The sequence below is a fragment of the Schistocerca nitens genome, chromosome 9 (genome assembly GCF_023898315.1).
Source record: "Schistocerca nitens isolate TAMUIC-IGC-003100 chromosome 9, iqSchNite1.1, whole genome shotgun sequence".
In the NCBI taxonomy this organism is placed as follows: Eukaryota; Metazoa; Arthropoda; class Insecta; order Orthoptera; family Acrididae; genus Schistocerca; species Schistocerca nitens.
Window position 1 is genome coordinate 333389325 of NC_064622.1, and position 13793 is coordinate 333403117.

The 13793-nt window shown below is 37.4% G+C and overlaps 1 protein-coding gene across 1 annotated transcript in view; it reads right to left on the bottom strand.

Annotated features, from left to right (window-relative positions):
- Positions 1-1017: 1017 nt before the first annotated feature.
- The window catches only part of LOC126203304 (uncharacterized), an 89444-nt gene continuing 76668 nt past the window's right edge, over positions 1018-13793 (bottom strand). The window contains exons 6-7 of the mRNA XM_049937565.1: positions 8105-8188; positions 1018-2457 (exon numbers count right to left, since the gene is read on the bottom strand). Of these exons, the coding sequence (XP_049793522.1) occupies positions 1550-2457; positions 8105-8188 (992 nt within the window). The 3' untranslated portion in view covers positions 1018-1549. The remainder of the gene's footprint in view (positions 2458-8104; positions 8189-13793) is intronic.

The following is a 13793-nucleotide window of genomic DNA, read 5'->3' on the forward strand; positions in this document are numbered from 1 at the left end:
GATTTTAATATTTCAAAAATCATTTTATCAACATCCTACACATAGGAAAGCATCCATAGGAGGCATATGCTCAACAAGATAGAGAATTAAAGTTCTCAACACTTGACCTCATTGTCATGGAATAAATGTTATAACAGTTTCAGTTTTTGAAGTTTACACTATACGTTAAAGATAAATAACTTGTACCACTTCTTGAAAATGCGATACTGTGTATAATACAGCTACTTCATACATACCAAATACAACTACTTCAGATTGATATTCAGTAAAAAAGAAATAACAGAAAAAACAGTAAAGTGTTGCTGGAAAAAAAAAAAAAAAAACATTTTCTTTGAGTCATAGAAATTGACATCTGAAAAAATTTGAGCATTTTGTAAATCTGACACAACTCCCGTTTTCAGATCAATAACAAACATGTGAAAGGGTGGTAAATACAATAAGTTGGAATGACTGCACAACAAGGCAATGATAAGAGTGCTGTGCTGTACAGATATTCAAAAATCAACTGCATGATTACAATGCAGTACCAAAATTCAAGTTTCCATCACACAGCATACCTTTTTTTCCTCATTCATATAACACTGCAGAAAATGGAAACTTGTACAACAGAACTGCAAACAAGTCTTTTATATTAACGGGAAAACTAAGTAGGAGTTCACGAATAATGTACTCAACAAATTGTATAAAAACAGTACATAAGCATTGATCAAAGTGTAGGAGACCAATGAAACAGTCATGGAAACTGCCTTTACATATTGACTGACTACTCATAACATGAACACTAAAATTCACTTACTTCTCTTATTAACAACAACATAATTTACAGTCTCATATCATAATTTACTCATGAAAATACAGTGACTCACTATTAAGCCCAACATTTGAACATTTGTTTGTGATAAAAAAAAAAAACTTTTTTGTCCTGTGAAAATTTCATTTCCTTTACAGGATGTCATGATACAAGTACTCATAAAACTACAAATAATAATAAAATATATAATTGTGAAAGACGATTGTTAAACAGATCATTACATATAAATTTCTCAGTTGCCAGAACTAAGTTGAGCTGACTCAATCTTGACCAGAAACATGACTACTGTGAGAAAATCTTGAAAGTGAAGATTTAAAGTGCACTGTTTTTACACTAAATCTTGTCAAAAGTCATTAAAAAGGAAGGCATCACAGATGTCAGTTTTATTCGCTACACACTGTAAAAGTGACACTACTGTTAGATGTAATCTTTAAGTATGCAGAAGATACAAGAAGTTACACAGGTTATTCATTTGATGAAGGATGTGCAGATTCTGATCTGCACCACAATGTGTGACATTACGGTAGCAAATAATGAGCAATGTACCACATGCTACATATGATTAATGTGAGACAATGACTCCAGACATGCCGCACTACTAGTGTCTCCCATAAAAATAGAAAATTGAACTTTGTACACCATCTTTCAATGCAAATGGCTGGCTCTGGCACAGGGAACCATAGGATTTCTCTAAGTAGCAAGCAAATTCACAGAAAAAAAATGTCCACATTAAACACTTCAATGGTTTGAACCAACAGTAACAGCAGTAATTTCATTTCCACCACTGCACTGTGCATGAGCAACTGACACTGTTGTGTTACTACCGTTCAAGAATTCTTCTCTTATTCTAAGAGCCTGGCTCATTTTGGCATCAGGTGCAGCAATAGCCTCTCCCAATGAAACATTGTCCCTTAAGCCAATGAAACTCTCCCTCAGGCAGCCGGGACCAGGAGGAGAGTCCGCTGAAGAGAAATCGGGCACCTTCGAAGTTGGGGATGTTGGAGCATCAAGCAGTGGCCGGAATTCCTCTGTTGCAGCTGCTGTTCCTTGTAAATATGAACTTTCACTTTCTTCCGAACTGTCTGATGTTGTGACACAGGATGCAGGAGCTGGAGGATGTACAATAGTAACCTGCAAAGTACTGCCACTTTGGTGTATCAAAGGGGTGGGTCCTGTTGCAGCAGCATTAGCCAACAGTAAGTCAGCCTCATCTGCAATCTCCACATCATCATCATCTTCAGTAACTGGCACAGCAGCAATAGTTCTTGCAAGGCTTTCACGAGATGCATAAGGAGGTGGAGGACCTTCTCGTGGAGGTGATGCTACCACTTCACTGTAGGGAGGTGGATCCACAGGTCGCCCTACAAACTGAATACCATTGTTAATATTGTATGTTACTAAGAGGGATCCTGGACCAGGTGAAGAGACATCAGCTGTAGAATAAGGAGACCGATTCAAGAAGACATCCAAGTCATACAGGGGGACATGATGATGTGGCTGTCCCACACCACGGAGAGGAGGAGGTGGGAAACCACCTCCTAGCCTGGACCCCGCGGGGCACCGGGAAAGGAGTGATCGCTTCATATGCACGCGACAGATGGCTATCACCAGGATACTCACGATGAACATGAAAGCTGTTGCACAACCTGTAAACAATCAAAATAAAAGATAAATATCAACAAAATAATCAATGTCTGAAAATATAACTGGATATTTAAACAAATCTACTCACTATTCAGAAGCAGGAAAAAACAAACATAAAGGATATGGAAATGCACAAACTTTCAGAGCCAGTGGTTCCTTCTCCTGGCACAAATGTTGAAGGAAAAGGGATGAAGGAAAAAGACTGGTGAAGTTTAGGGAATAGGGACTGTTAGAGAAAACTCTCCCACAAAACCCTGTCAGGGGAGGCTTACCAGACAGGATGAGAGGGAGAGTCTGATATTGTTGACTAGTTTTGAAGACATGAATTTCAAGGTGGAAGATATGATAATAAGCAAGATAGAATACTGAAATATCATGATCCAAGACTCAATAAAAATGGAAACCTACGTACATTATAAATGTTAGGACAGGTAATGGGTGTAGGGGTGGGGAAAAAAGAGAAGCTCAAAAAATAGAAGATATAGAACAATAAAAGGGGAGAAGGAAAACAATAAAACTACAACCACAAAAATTAATGTAAATTTTGTTCAGAGGGGTGGCGAGAATGAATCATATGCAGTAAAGCCAATTCCCTTCTGTGGATTTCTGAGAAACTGAAATCAGAAGAGATAGTTGAGATGGTACATGTGGTGAAGCAGGCACCAAGGTCACAAATGTCATTTTGTAGTGCATGCTCTCAATAGGACACTGTGTGTTTACCATTCATCCTAACTGATAACTACGTGGTAATTATACCAATATAGAAGGCCTAACAGTGTTAACATAACAACTGCTATACAATGAGTCATTTCACAGGTGGCTCTCCCTTTGATAGTATATGTTTTGTCAGTTACAGGGCTGGTACATGTGATGGCAGGAGGTTGCATCAGACAAGTCTTACAATGTGGACAGTCATAGGGATAGGAGCCATAGGGTAGAGAAATGTGTGCTGGAGGAGCATAGGGTCCGACCAGAATACTGCAGCTGGAGATTGAAAAGGAAAAAGGCGGTGGGGGGACAAAAGCTATTCCAGGTGGAGTGTGCAAACATGTGACCTCATTTCAGGGCATGATTTTGGGGAGTCAGAGCCTTGTTGAAGTAGCTGATTAATATTCAAGGAGGAGGATAGTATTGAGTGACTAGGATTGGATGTGGTGGCCCATGAAGTCTGCTTTTGAATATGCTGGTGGGATAATTACGTCCAGTGAAGGATGAGGTGAGGATGGTGATGTATTGCTCTGAAGTCTGCACCTGAACAAACATGTTTGTCTCAAATGCAAAGGCTCTAAGGGAGAGAACATTTGACATGGAAAGGACCACAACTGACAAAATGTAAGTACTGTTGTTTGTTTGTACACTTAATGTGAAGAGAAGTGGTAATTGACCTTCGTCAGAATGAGGTTTACATCAAGGAAAGTCGCATGGGCTTTGGAATAGGATGGTCTCTGTGGTCACAGAATTTATTTTCAGTAACTATTCCTTTTCTTCAAGACCCTTTTATTATGCTGTATCTTCTACTTTCTGACCTGTCTAGTTTTCCTCATCCCAATCCCAAACCCCACACTCCTTACCTATCTAACATGCATAATAGAAGCAGCTTTCTGCTCTTACTGATTCATGCAAAATGTTTTTTCAGTAATCTCCGTCTGGCTTATTACCCTGTCTTCCATCTTTAAGCTTTCTGGTTTTCAAATCTCATCCCATGCAGGCACTAACAGTCAGTCTTTGCTTCTCATCCTACCTAATAAGTCTCCCTTGACCAAGTGTTCTGGGTGACTCTTCCATAACTCTCCCCATTTCCTAAACCTTGCCAGTTTTTTTCCTTCATCCCTCTTCCTTTCCCTTTATCCCTTCTGCCAGAAGGAGGAGGCATTTCCACATCCTTTAAATGTATTTTCTCCTGCTGCCGCTTGGTGAATAGATTTTTTTTATCTATCCAGTTACATTATATTTTTAAAACAAAAGATAAGTAACATTTTATTTGGACTGAAAAATTTTCTTTAAAAATTAATATTTAAAATCAGTTTCTATTTAACCTAGCTGTACAGTAAATATCGGGAGAATATTAAGACAACACTTCACCAATTCAACACTTCATCAATGTCTCCCCCATCCCCCTCCACACACACAAAGGAAAGTCAGCATACAAAGTTTACAACTGATCTATTTTTCAGTAACTATAACATGTGCATTTCTCTGTATATACTAAACTGGTCACTTCAGAATGAAGTTCTGTCATTTATGTACTCCAAGGAAATGAAAAATGCCCCTGAACAGGATGTATATGCATACAAGAAAAAAACTCTCAGATTTCCTTGGATTTACTTGTTAAAAATATATTTCTCACTGCGTTAAAATACACTTTTCACTGGGTGAAAATACACTTTTCACTGGGTGAAAATACACTTTTCACTGGGTGAAAATACACCGTCCCCCTAGTGAACATACATATTTTCCATGTTAAGTGACACTATGCTTTCCCTTGCAGCTGTAAGACTTAGCAATCCTTTGAATGGTGAAGGTTTATACACAGACATGGGATTTCACGGCAGTTTAGGAAATTAAACCAAGCAAAAAACAATGTGTTTTGAACAGATCTTTGATGCATGGCAACATTTACACTGCATATTTCTGTATTATGAAACTATAAACACAAATTCCACCAAATACAGCACGATAGCTTCTGAAGCACAGAGTTTGAGATCGCATTGCGCTTCTGTCACTCAATGATAGCTCATTTATGTGCTCTTGCTCAGCAGATATTCAGAGCCTAGGATACATGATGTAGTCAGCCAATAGCAACATCACTGTTAAGTAGTGTGAACACACAAAATGGAAAAGCTGATGGTTTAGATTAATATACATACAGTATAGCTACAAGAAAAGCTAGGCTGTCACATATAATATTGGTCATAAAAAAAAATTTCTGCTGCTCCCCCCCCCCTCCCCTCCTTTTCTGAGGGTTTGGTTAGGTAATATCCTAAGAGTGCAGCTTCAGTTGCAGCAGCTAAATATTTCTGACAAGCACGATTATAAATTTCACTGTTGTGCATCTAACATTTCATGGGTTAACTGGCTGAATACATGTTCCCTTGAGCATTTCAACCCTTCCATCAAAAAGTCTGTCACGTGGAAAATAGCTCAAGAACTCACTTCACACATTTTTGGAAGGATAATTATACTTTTTATCATCACTATTGTATAATTTGTAATCAATGAAAGAACTAAAATATGAAAAATTAACTCTGAAGCTTAGTCTTTTTTTTAGCATGTGTTATCTGTTGAGATATATCAAACACAAATGTGTCAGTGAAATTTTAAATAATGGCATAAATGGCTGGTCTCCTGGGCCCAAAATTATTCTATGTAGCTGGTCCTCAGTGTTAACTTTTGAATGAGAGTCTAATGCTCCGTGATTTACAAAATTCATCACACATTCTTACACATAATTCATCTTGCAAAAAAGAAAATTTACTTACAAACTAAAGCTTCTCAAACCACCACTCGCAAGATCTTCCCATGACCTGTTAGAAATGTAAACAGTTGTGACATCACGCACATCAATTCGAGGCCCACAATCTTGGGGGGCCTACATCAAAAGCAGTTTGTTGTTATGAAGTATTGCATAGTCTTTGACACTCTTTGGTGTTGGCAGACGTTTGTGCGCGCACTGTGTTTTGTTGTTGCAAATGGCACATTTTCTTTGCAAACTAAAGTTTTATTTCAGTGTTATTCTCTCATTTATATTTTATTGGTGCAGCATTTTTCAGCAGTACCGGGCTAAAGTAAAATTCTTTGTTAGAGTACAAGTCAAAATTACAAAAAATTAAATGAAAACTAAAACAATGTAAAATTCCCAGAATTCTAAAAAATTCCCAGGTTCTTACACGATTTCTCCAGGATGAAAAAATTCTCAGTTTTTCCCAGATTTCCCAGTTGTCTTGGGGCATATACACCCTGTTGAAGTGTTGTGCTATTCACATCTGCCAATAAACAATCTTTTTTTTTTTTTTTTTTTTTTAAATTACAAACTTCCAAGTGCACTCCAAAAATCCCATGCAGCTGGCACACAGCATATATTGGACTGGCCTGAATATAAGCTACATCTAATTAAACATTGCACCCGCAAACCCTCGTTTTTAATAGGGGAAAGGGAGAGAGTAATATCAGAGGAAAGCAGTACAGAAAAATTTCTCACATTACCCATTTACAAAAACTGTTAAATATATTGTCACTCTTTAATCATATTCCTTTATGATCTGATGTAGATAAATCATACCAGCCTTCCAGTCCAGTCTACCCTGACATTACTGTTAACTACCAGTATTGCTACATCACTATCAGTATTTTCATCATTTTTACCCCAAAACAGGTTGTCCTTCCTATCAACCAGGGCACAGGACACACAGCGCTTCATGAACCATTTAATTATAGAATCTGGTGATATTGTGCACCGTGAAGAGAAAACACTGTCATAAATAAGGCTTAATTTTGGCAGGTGGATGAGTGCCTCACACTCTTCTAAAAGGCGGTCAGACCTGCTCCGCAAGGGGCCTCCCGGCCAATGATGCCAAATGCTCATTTCCATTTTTTCTAAAAGTCAAGGAACAGTTTTTTTGGAGACAGTTTTTAAATGGGTTATATGCAATGGCATCAAGGGCCTTCAGTTATGAAGTCTCACCTCCAAGTATATGCAGCACCTTTATTATTTATGTCAAGTGCGTGGTGACCTTTACACACATCCAACACTAGCTTAGCTCTCTTACTGAGAAGTACACCAGACCAAAATTAATTCTGTTGTCTTTTTCTTGGCAACAAATCACAAATGCTTAGAGGAAATTTTCTTTGGACAAAGTTCTATGCTTCAGCAAGTGCTAATATCACAGTCAGTCTTTGTTGTTTTGAGTTGTTCTTAATGACTTACTTTCTATCGCTTTACAGTCCACTTATTGGTGAAGATTAAATTTTACTCCTTAATTAAAGGAAAACTCTTCCTATCCCACTGTGCAGAGTAACAGAACTGTGGGCCCAACAATAGTCAATACACAAATGTAACATCAATTAAAGATGATAACCATTCATTTGACTATTGTATTTTTAGTGAACAAGCTGAGAGCATATGAGGACACTCAGAACATAGTTTCTATGCAAGTGTTTCCGAGTCGAGCCTACAAATGATGTTCTAAGTCACAGACATATGAATTATTAATCAATCTTTCAGAGTTCTGTATTAACCACAAGCTATCCACCACTGGAAATCTTTTGTTTTTTATATTTACAGGACAGTTAGGTACTATTATTTTCTGCGATTTCACAGAAAATAAATTATGCTTAATAACATGCATATCGATAAAGAGGCTGAATCACAACAACAATGATTAATTTTCAAACACAAGCAATACTACTGCTCCAGTCTGAACTAAGAAGCAAGCTCTACAGATGAAGTTCCTATGATGTGCATAAATATCAACATTTCCGAGGTAGCACAAATAACCTGTACCTAATATTTTGCAGGAGAATATTTACAGAAAAAGTGTGACTTATATTTAGGAACGTACGGTACTATAAGCATAACAATTTACTACTCACCAATGACTGTGTATATAGTAGGAACTTACACTACTATGAACATTACAATTTACTACTCACCAATGACTGTGTATATAGTAGTTTGGAGGAAACCCATGTCATTGAATCTCATTTCATCATACACTGATGGATCATGGTCCATAACTGAAAAAGAATGAATAAAAAAACTTTGCAACAAATATAATCAAACAGATACAATGCATGAGATATGAAATGGAATGAATTCACATATTTACAATAAACTTTCCTGAATGAAAAAAGTCTTTCATTATATGTGAATAAAATAAAGAAAGAAAATAAGAGCTTTGAATTACACCCATAAAGAAAAAAAAGTACAATAACGGCATGGATGACTAACTCAGCGAATAGGTTTTGTTCTTTACAACTAAACTTTGTTTTCTGCCCCCTTTAATATCGCTGATAACAGTGGCAGCAGAGGTGTGGAGGAGGGGTTGACACTGAAGTTCTGGACGATCTGTAAATGAGATTCTGGCACTACATAACTCATGAAGCTGCAGTAATACACATGTAGTAGCGAGTGCAATAATTAACTGAAATTTAAAGCATGGCTGCTACACTGAATAATTATAATAAAAGAAACACCTAGCATAGGGTTTCCAGATAATAATTGTATGGCCAAGTGCAAATGTGTAACAGCAGTCACTAACAGTTACTCTCATGAAATCACAACATAAAGCTGATGGTACTTGAATTACGCAACCATTACGGCACCTCACCTGAACCTCTCGATACCAGCAATATTCTACTGTATTTCTGTAAAGTAGTTGACATATTTCTGAGACAACATTCAGATTTGATTTCATTTGTGATACATAGATATGTTTATATTGCAATGATATTATTCTTATGTGTATTCTTTCTCTTGTCACTATGATCTTTGACGTACTTCTAACTCTGATTTTTGGGCACATAAGCGATTATTAGTTAGTTGTTAACTTGTTAGAGTGTCCGACCTTGAGAAAGTCAAGTCGTGGACGTCATGCTGGAAAGACGAATATTGTCGTCAGCTTATAAAATGTGAACTTTAACAGTGATTGTGAGGAAGATGTTTCCAAGTATGTTTTGTATTGTGAAGTGATGTTTTGTGTGTTACGTGATATTGCAATAAAAGCAATTAAAAGGAAGTGTAACTTAATTTCGGAGTGCTGATTATTTTTTTACATCACCATTGTCCAGCAAAAGTGTAATCTCCGAGAATGGTTTGAGAAGCGCATCTACAAAACTTTTGAACATAGCAGAATAAAACCTAGGTCTCTTTGCATCCGAGCTTGGAATCATAATCACCTAGATTTTCAACGATTGAGCCATGATTTTACGAGACCAGCGTGGGAAACACAAAAAGATGAGTGCCTAGTTTTTTTATTATTACATGAAATGACTTTATTAACTGTGCTCTAATGACACCTGCCACATAATATGACTGTTCTTGCCAGAAAATGCAGTATTTAGCAGCGTGAGCAACACCAAAATCGTTATTAAATTCTGACCTTTGTTGTGGTAGGGTTGTTAGAGTGGTCACTGGCATTCCTTCAAGTTTTCATTTGATTTTTTAGTGTACGAGAGACTCTAGGTGATTTGGTTAAAAATATAAATGGTTTCTTTCGAGTTGCATTTATGGTAATGACAACCATAGCTCACTTATTAGAAAAGAATTCACAGTCTTGATGAAAAGATTTAGATCTGTCTCATCAACTGAGATGCTATTTAAAGGGACCAAACTTGTACATTGTTAAAGTTGTCATTAATTTCGTGCATAAGTTGTAAAGAGCAAAATCAAATGTTGTCCTGAACTGCTTGTAAACAAAAGTATATTTTAATACTGCTCTTACAAGACAATTGTGCAGTTTGCAGAACAGGTTGGCAAGCTGAGTCAAAACTCCCAACATACAGTAAACTACATCAGCCAACCGGTGTATATCATATGAGAGACGTCCTCTTGAGCAATCACCAAGCCATAATGCTTAGATGATGGGAAAATGGCCTTGTTAATAATGTGTTAGACTAATGTTGTTTTAACCTTGTAATAATGAAACAGTGCACCTATTTCACATTTCCATGTGGAAAAAATACGTAAATGCTATTTTCCAGGTCATTAAAAAAAAGAGTTCTTCGCATGATATAAAGAAGAAAATGAGTATAAGGAGAGCAATGACACAAGCATTCAATGATCTGGTAAGTAAAATGTTGTCAACCAATCTGAGTAAAAACCCTAAATGGTTTAGGTCTTATGTAAAATCAGTAAGCAATTTGAAATCCTCTATTCATTCACTCAGAGACCATACTGGCACCAAAATGGAAGATAACAGAGAGAAGGCCAAGACATTGAATTGGGTCTTCCAAAAAGATTTCACCACGTAAGATAGTAACACAGTCCTCCTTTCAACCATCGCACAAATGTCAAAATGGCAGATACTGAGATAACCGATCACGGAATAGAAAGGCAACTACAAGTGATTAGTAGTGGAAAGGCATCAGGACCGGATGAGATAAGTCAACAATGATCATGTGAAAGAACTTGGTCCCCTTGTAGCAGCAATTTATTGCAGATCCTGCAGCAATGAAGGGTACCTAATGACTGGAGAAAAGCACAGGTCATTCCCATTTTCAAGAAGGGCCATAGGACAAATGCACACAACTATGGACCTGTATGTTGACGTCAGTCTGTTGTATAATCAGGGAACATTTTTCATGCTCAAGAATTATAACTTTTGGAGAACTAAAATCTCCTCCATAAAAGTCAATATAGATTCCACAAACAAAGATCTTGCAAAACTCAACTTGGTCTGTTCCTCCAGGAGGTCCATAGCATTGTAGAGAACGTCCCATACTGCTGGTTAGCACAAAAAATACAAACTTATCTAATATCGTACCGCATTTTTGACGGAATTCATGACTTCCTTATGGACAAAACTCGACAAGTCACTCTTAGGAGTGACAGACGTAAAGGAAATTTTCGGAGTACATCAAGGAAGTGCAATAGGACCATCACTTCACAATGTATATCAATGATCTAGTAGAAAGCAACAGTTGCTCTTTAAGACTGTTTGCAGATGATGTGGTTGTTTATAACAAAGTAACAACAGCTGAAGACAGAATCAATTTACAGAATGACCTGCAGAGGACTGATGATTGGTTCAGGGTCTGGTACTTTACCCATAACATAAATAAATCTAACATATTGAGCATACACAGGAAAAGAATGCCACTACTGTACAATGGCCCTATTGACAGTAAACTGCTGGAAACAGTATCTACCACAAAATATTTAGGAGTAATTATCCACAGTAAAGCACATAGTATGAAAAGCAGATGCCAGACAGATTCATAGGCAGAATCTTATGGAAATGTAACTCATTCTCAAACGAAGTGGTATACTGGGTGCTTTTTCAACAGATCCTTGAGTATTGTTCATTTCACCTATCTGGGATTGTTACCAGGCACGACTGAAAGGAGGGTGGGGGCGGGGGAGAGAGAGGGTAGAGGAGAGGGGGAGAGGGTAGAGGAGAGGGGTAGAGGGGAGGGAGGGAGAGAGGGGAGGAAGAGAGAGGGGGGGGGGGGTTCCAAGATCCAACAAACAGCGGCATGTTTCATCGCAGAATAATTCATTTAGTGAGAGAGTGCCACAGAGATGCTTAACAAACTGCATTGGCAGATGTTACAAGAGAGGCATTGTCATCACAGAGGCTTACTACAGCAATTTCAAAAATGCACTTTCCAGGAAGAGTTGGACAAAATTTTACTTCCTCTCTCATACATCTCACGTGGTGACCACGAAGTGAAAATTTGAGAAAGTAGAGTCTTATATGGTGGCTTGGCATCAATCATTCTTCCCACACGCTGTTCATGAGTGGAAGGGTTACAGTTAGTGGTACCAGAAGTACCATCCGCCACATACCATTATGTGACTCGCAGTGTCTGATGTAGTTGTAGATGAGTTAAAGTTGTTATCAAATATTTCCAAAGAATGTAAATAAAATCTCAGTGTGCATAGATTACAAATCTTAAAATCAATTCCAAAACAAAGGGAACGCTGCTACATGATGCATCTGTACACTTAATTATTAAATTAATAAGAAGGAAAGATTATCATTAAAAATATAAGTGAGTGCTCACAGCAGTTCTACAAATCACTGCAATGAAAAAGACTGTGTCTGTGACAAAATCAAAATTTTTAAATAAACACACAAAAAATGAAAACAAACTGAAGCTATAGTTTGTCTGATGAGTAATTACCTATGGCAGCTTTTAAGCAGCAAAGAGAGGGAGAAAGTTACATGTTATGTAAGACAGATATAGTCCACACATGGAATGTATCAGAATTACTATCTTTTGCAGGCTCACTACTTGTTACATAATTTAAAACTTCGGATATTGGCCATGTTGAAGAATATCGGACCTACAAGGAAAGCAGCCATTTATGCCTTTATTTAAAGCTTTACTTGAGCATATGTAATTGATGCAACTTCAAGAGAAATACATACTAAAAACAAGGCAAGCTTCAAGATTTATTTTTCATATTTACTTTAGTTCTTTGATAGATTACAAATTTTAAAATAATGATGACAGAAAGCATAATTATCCTTCTGAAGAAGTAGTACAATATGAGTTATTGGGCAATTTCTTCTCTCAAGCAACCAAAACTTCTTGCTAACTCCACAAACACGATATATTTGTAGCAGATTATAGCAAACTGTGAAACCTAATGGATACATGTGCAAAATTATATCAATGCAATCATACTGCCTCAGCCATTCATGGCAGCAGCTCTACGCTTTCTTATGTTTCTTTCAAAATAATTCCAGAAATTGACGACAGAAGGCAGCACCAGTGAAGGGACAGCAGCAAAATGTCCATATACGAAGTGCGACAATAAAGTAACGAGACTGATGTGAAAAAAAATGTTGTCTCCTTCAAAGTAGTTCCCTTCTGATTGCACACACTTTTTCCAGCACTTCTGCCATTGATGGTAACATTACTGGAACTCATCTTCTGTAATATCCTCCAAGACCCTCCTCACAGCTTTTTGGACATCTTGTGTTGTTTGAAAATGGTGTCCCTTGTGTGCCGTTTTGACTCTTGGAAATATCTGGTGAATAAGGTGGCTGTGGTAGTACTGAAATTTGTTTTGAGGTTAAAAATTGCTGTACTGACAGAGCAGTATGGGATGGTGCATTATCGTGATGCAGACTCCAATTATCAGCAATTTAGGCACAGACACGAAGAACTCTTTTACAAAGTCTTTCTAAAATTTCTTTGTAGTAATATTGGTTAACTGTTTGTCCAGGAGACATCCAACAATTCCCTTGGAATCAAAAAAGTACACAAGCATGCATTTCACTTTTGACTTTGACATGTGAGCTTTTTTTGGTCTGGGTGTTCCCTTTGAGCACCATAGCGAACTTTGGCGTTTTGTCTCTGGATCATACTGAAAAAACCAACTTTCATCACCAGTGATAACACAGCTCAACAATTCTGGATTGATATCCGTTTGCTCAAACATATCAGCTGCCACATTTTTCCGCATTTCTCGATGTTGTAGTGTGAGATTTTTGGGGATCATTTTTGCACAAATCTTTCTCATACCAAGATCTTCAGTTACTATCAGAGGAACCATTTCTCTCTTGATGTTCATTTCTTCTGCAATCATTTTTATGGATAATCTTCGATCAGATCGTACGAGTTCACACATCCTGGCCAAACTGACATCCGCCCATGAGGTTGATGGTCG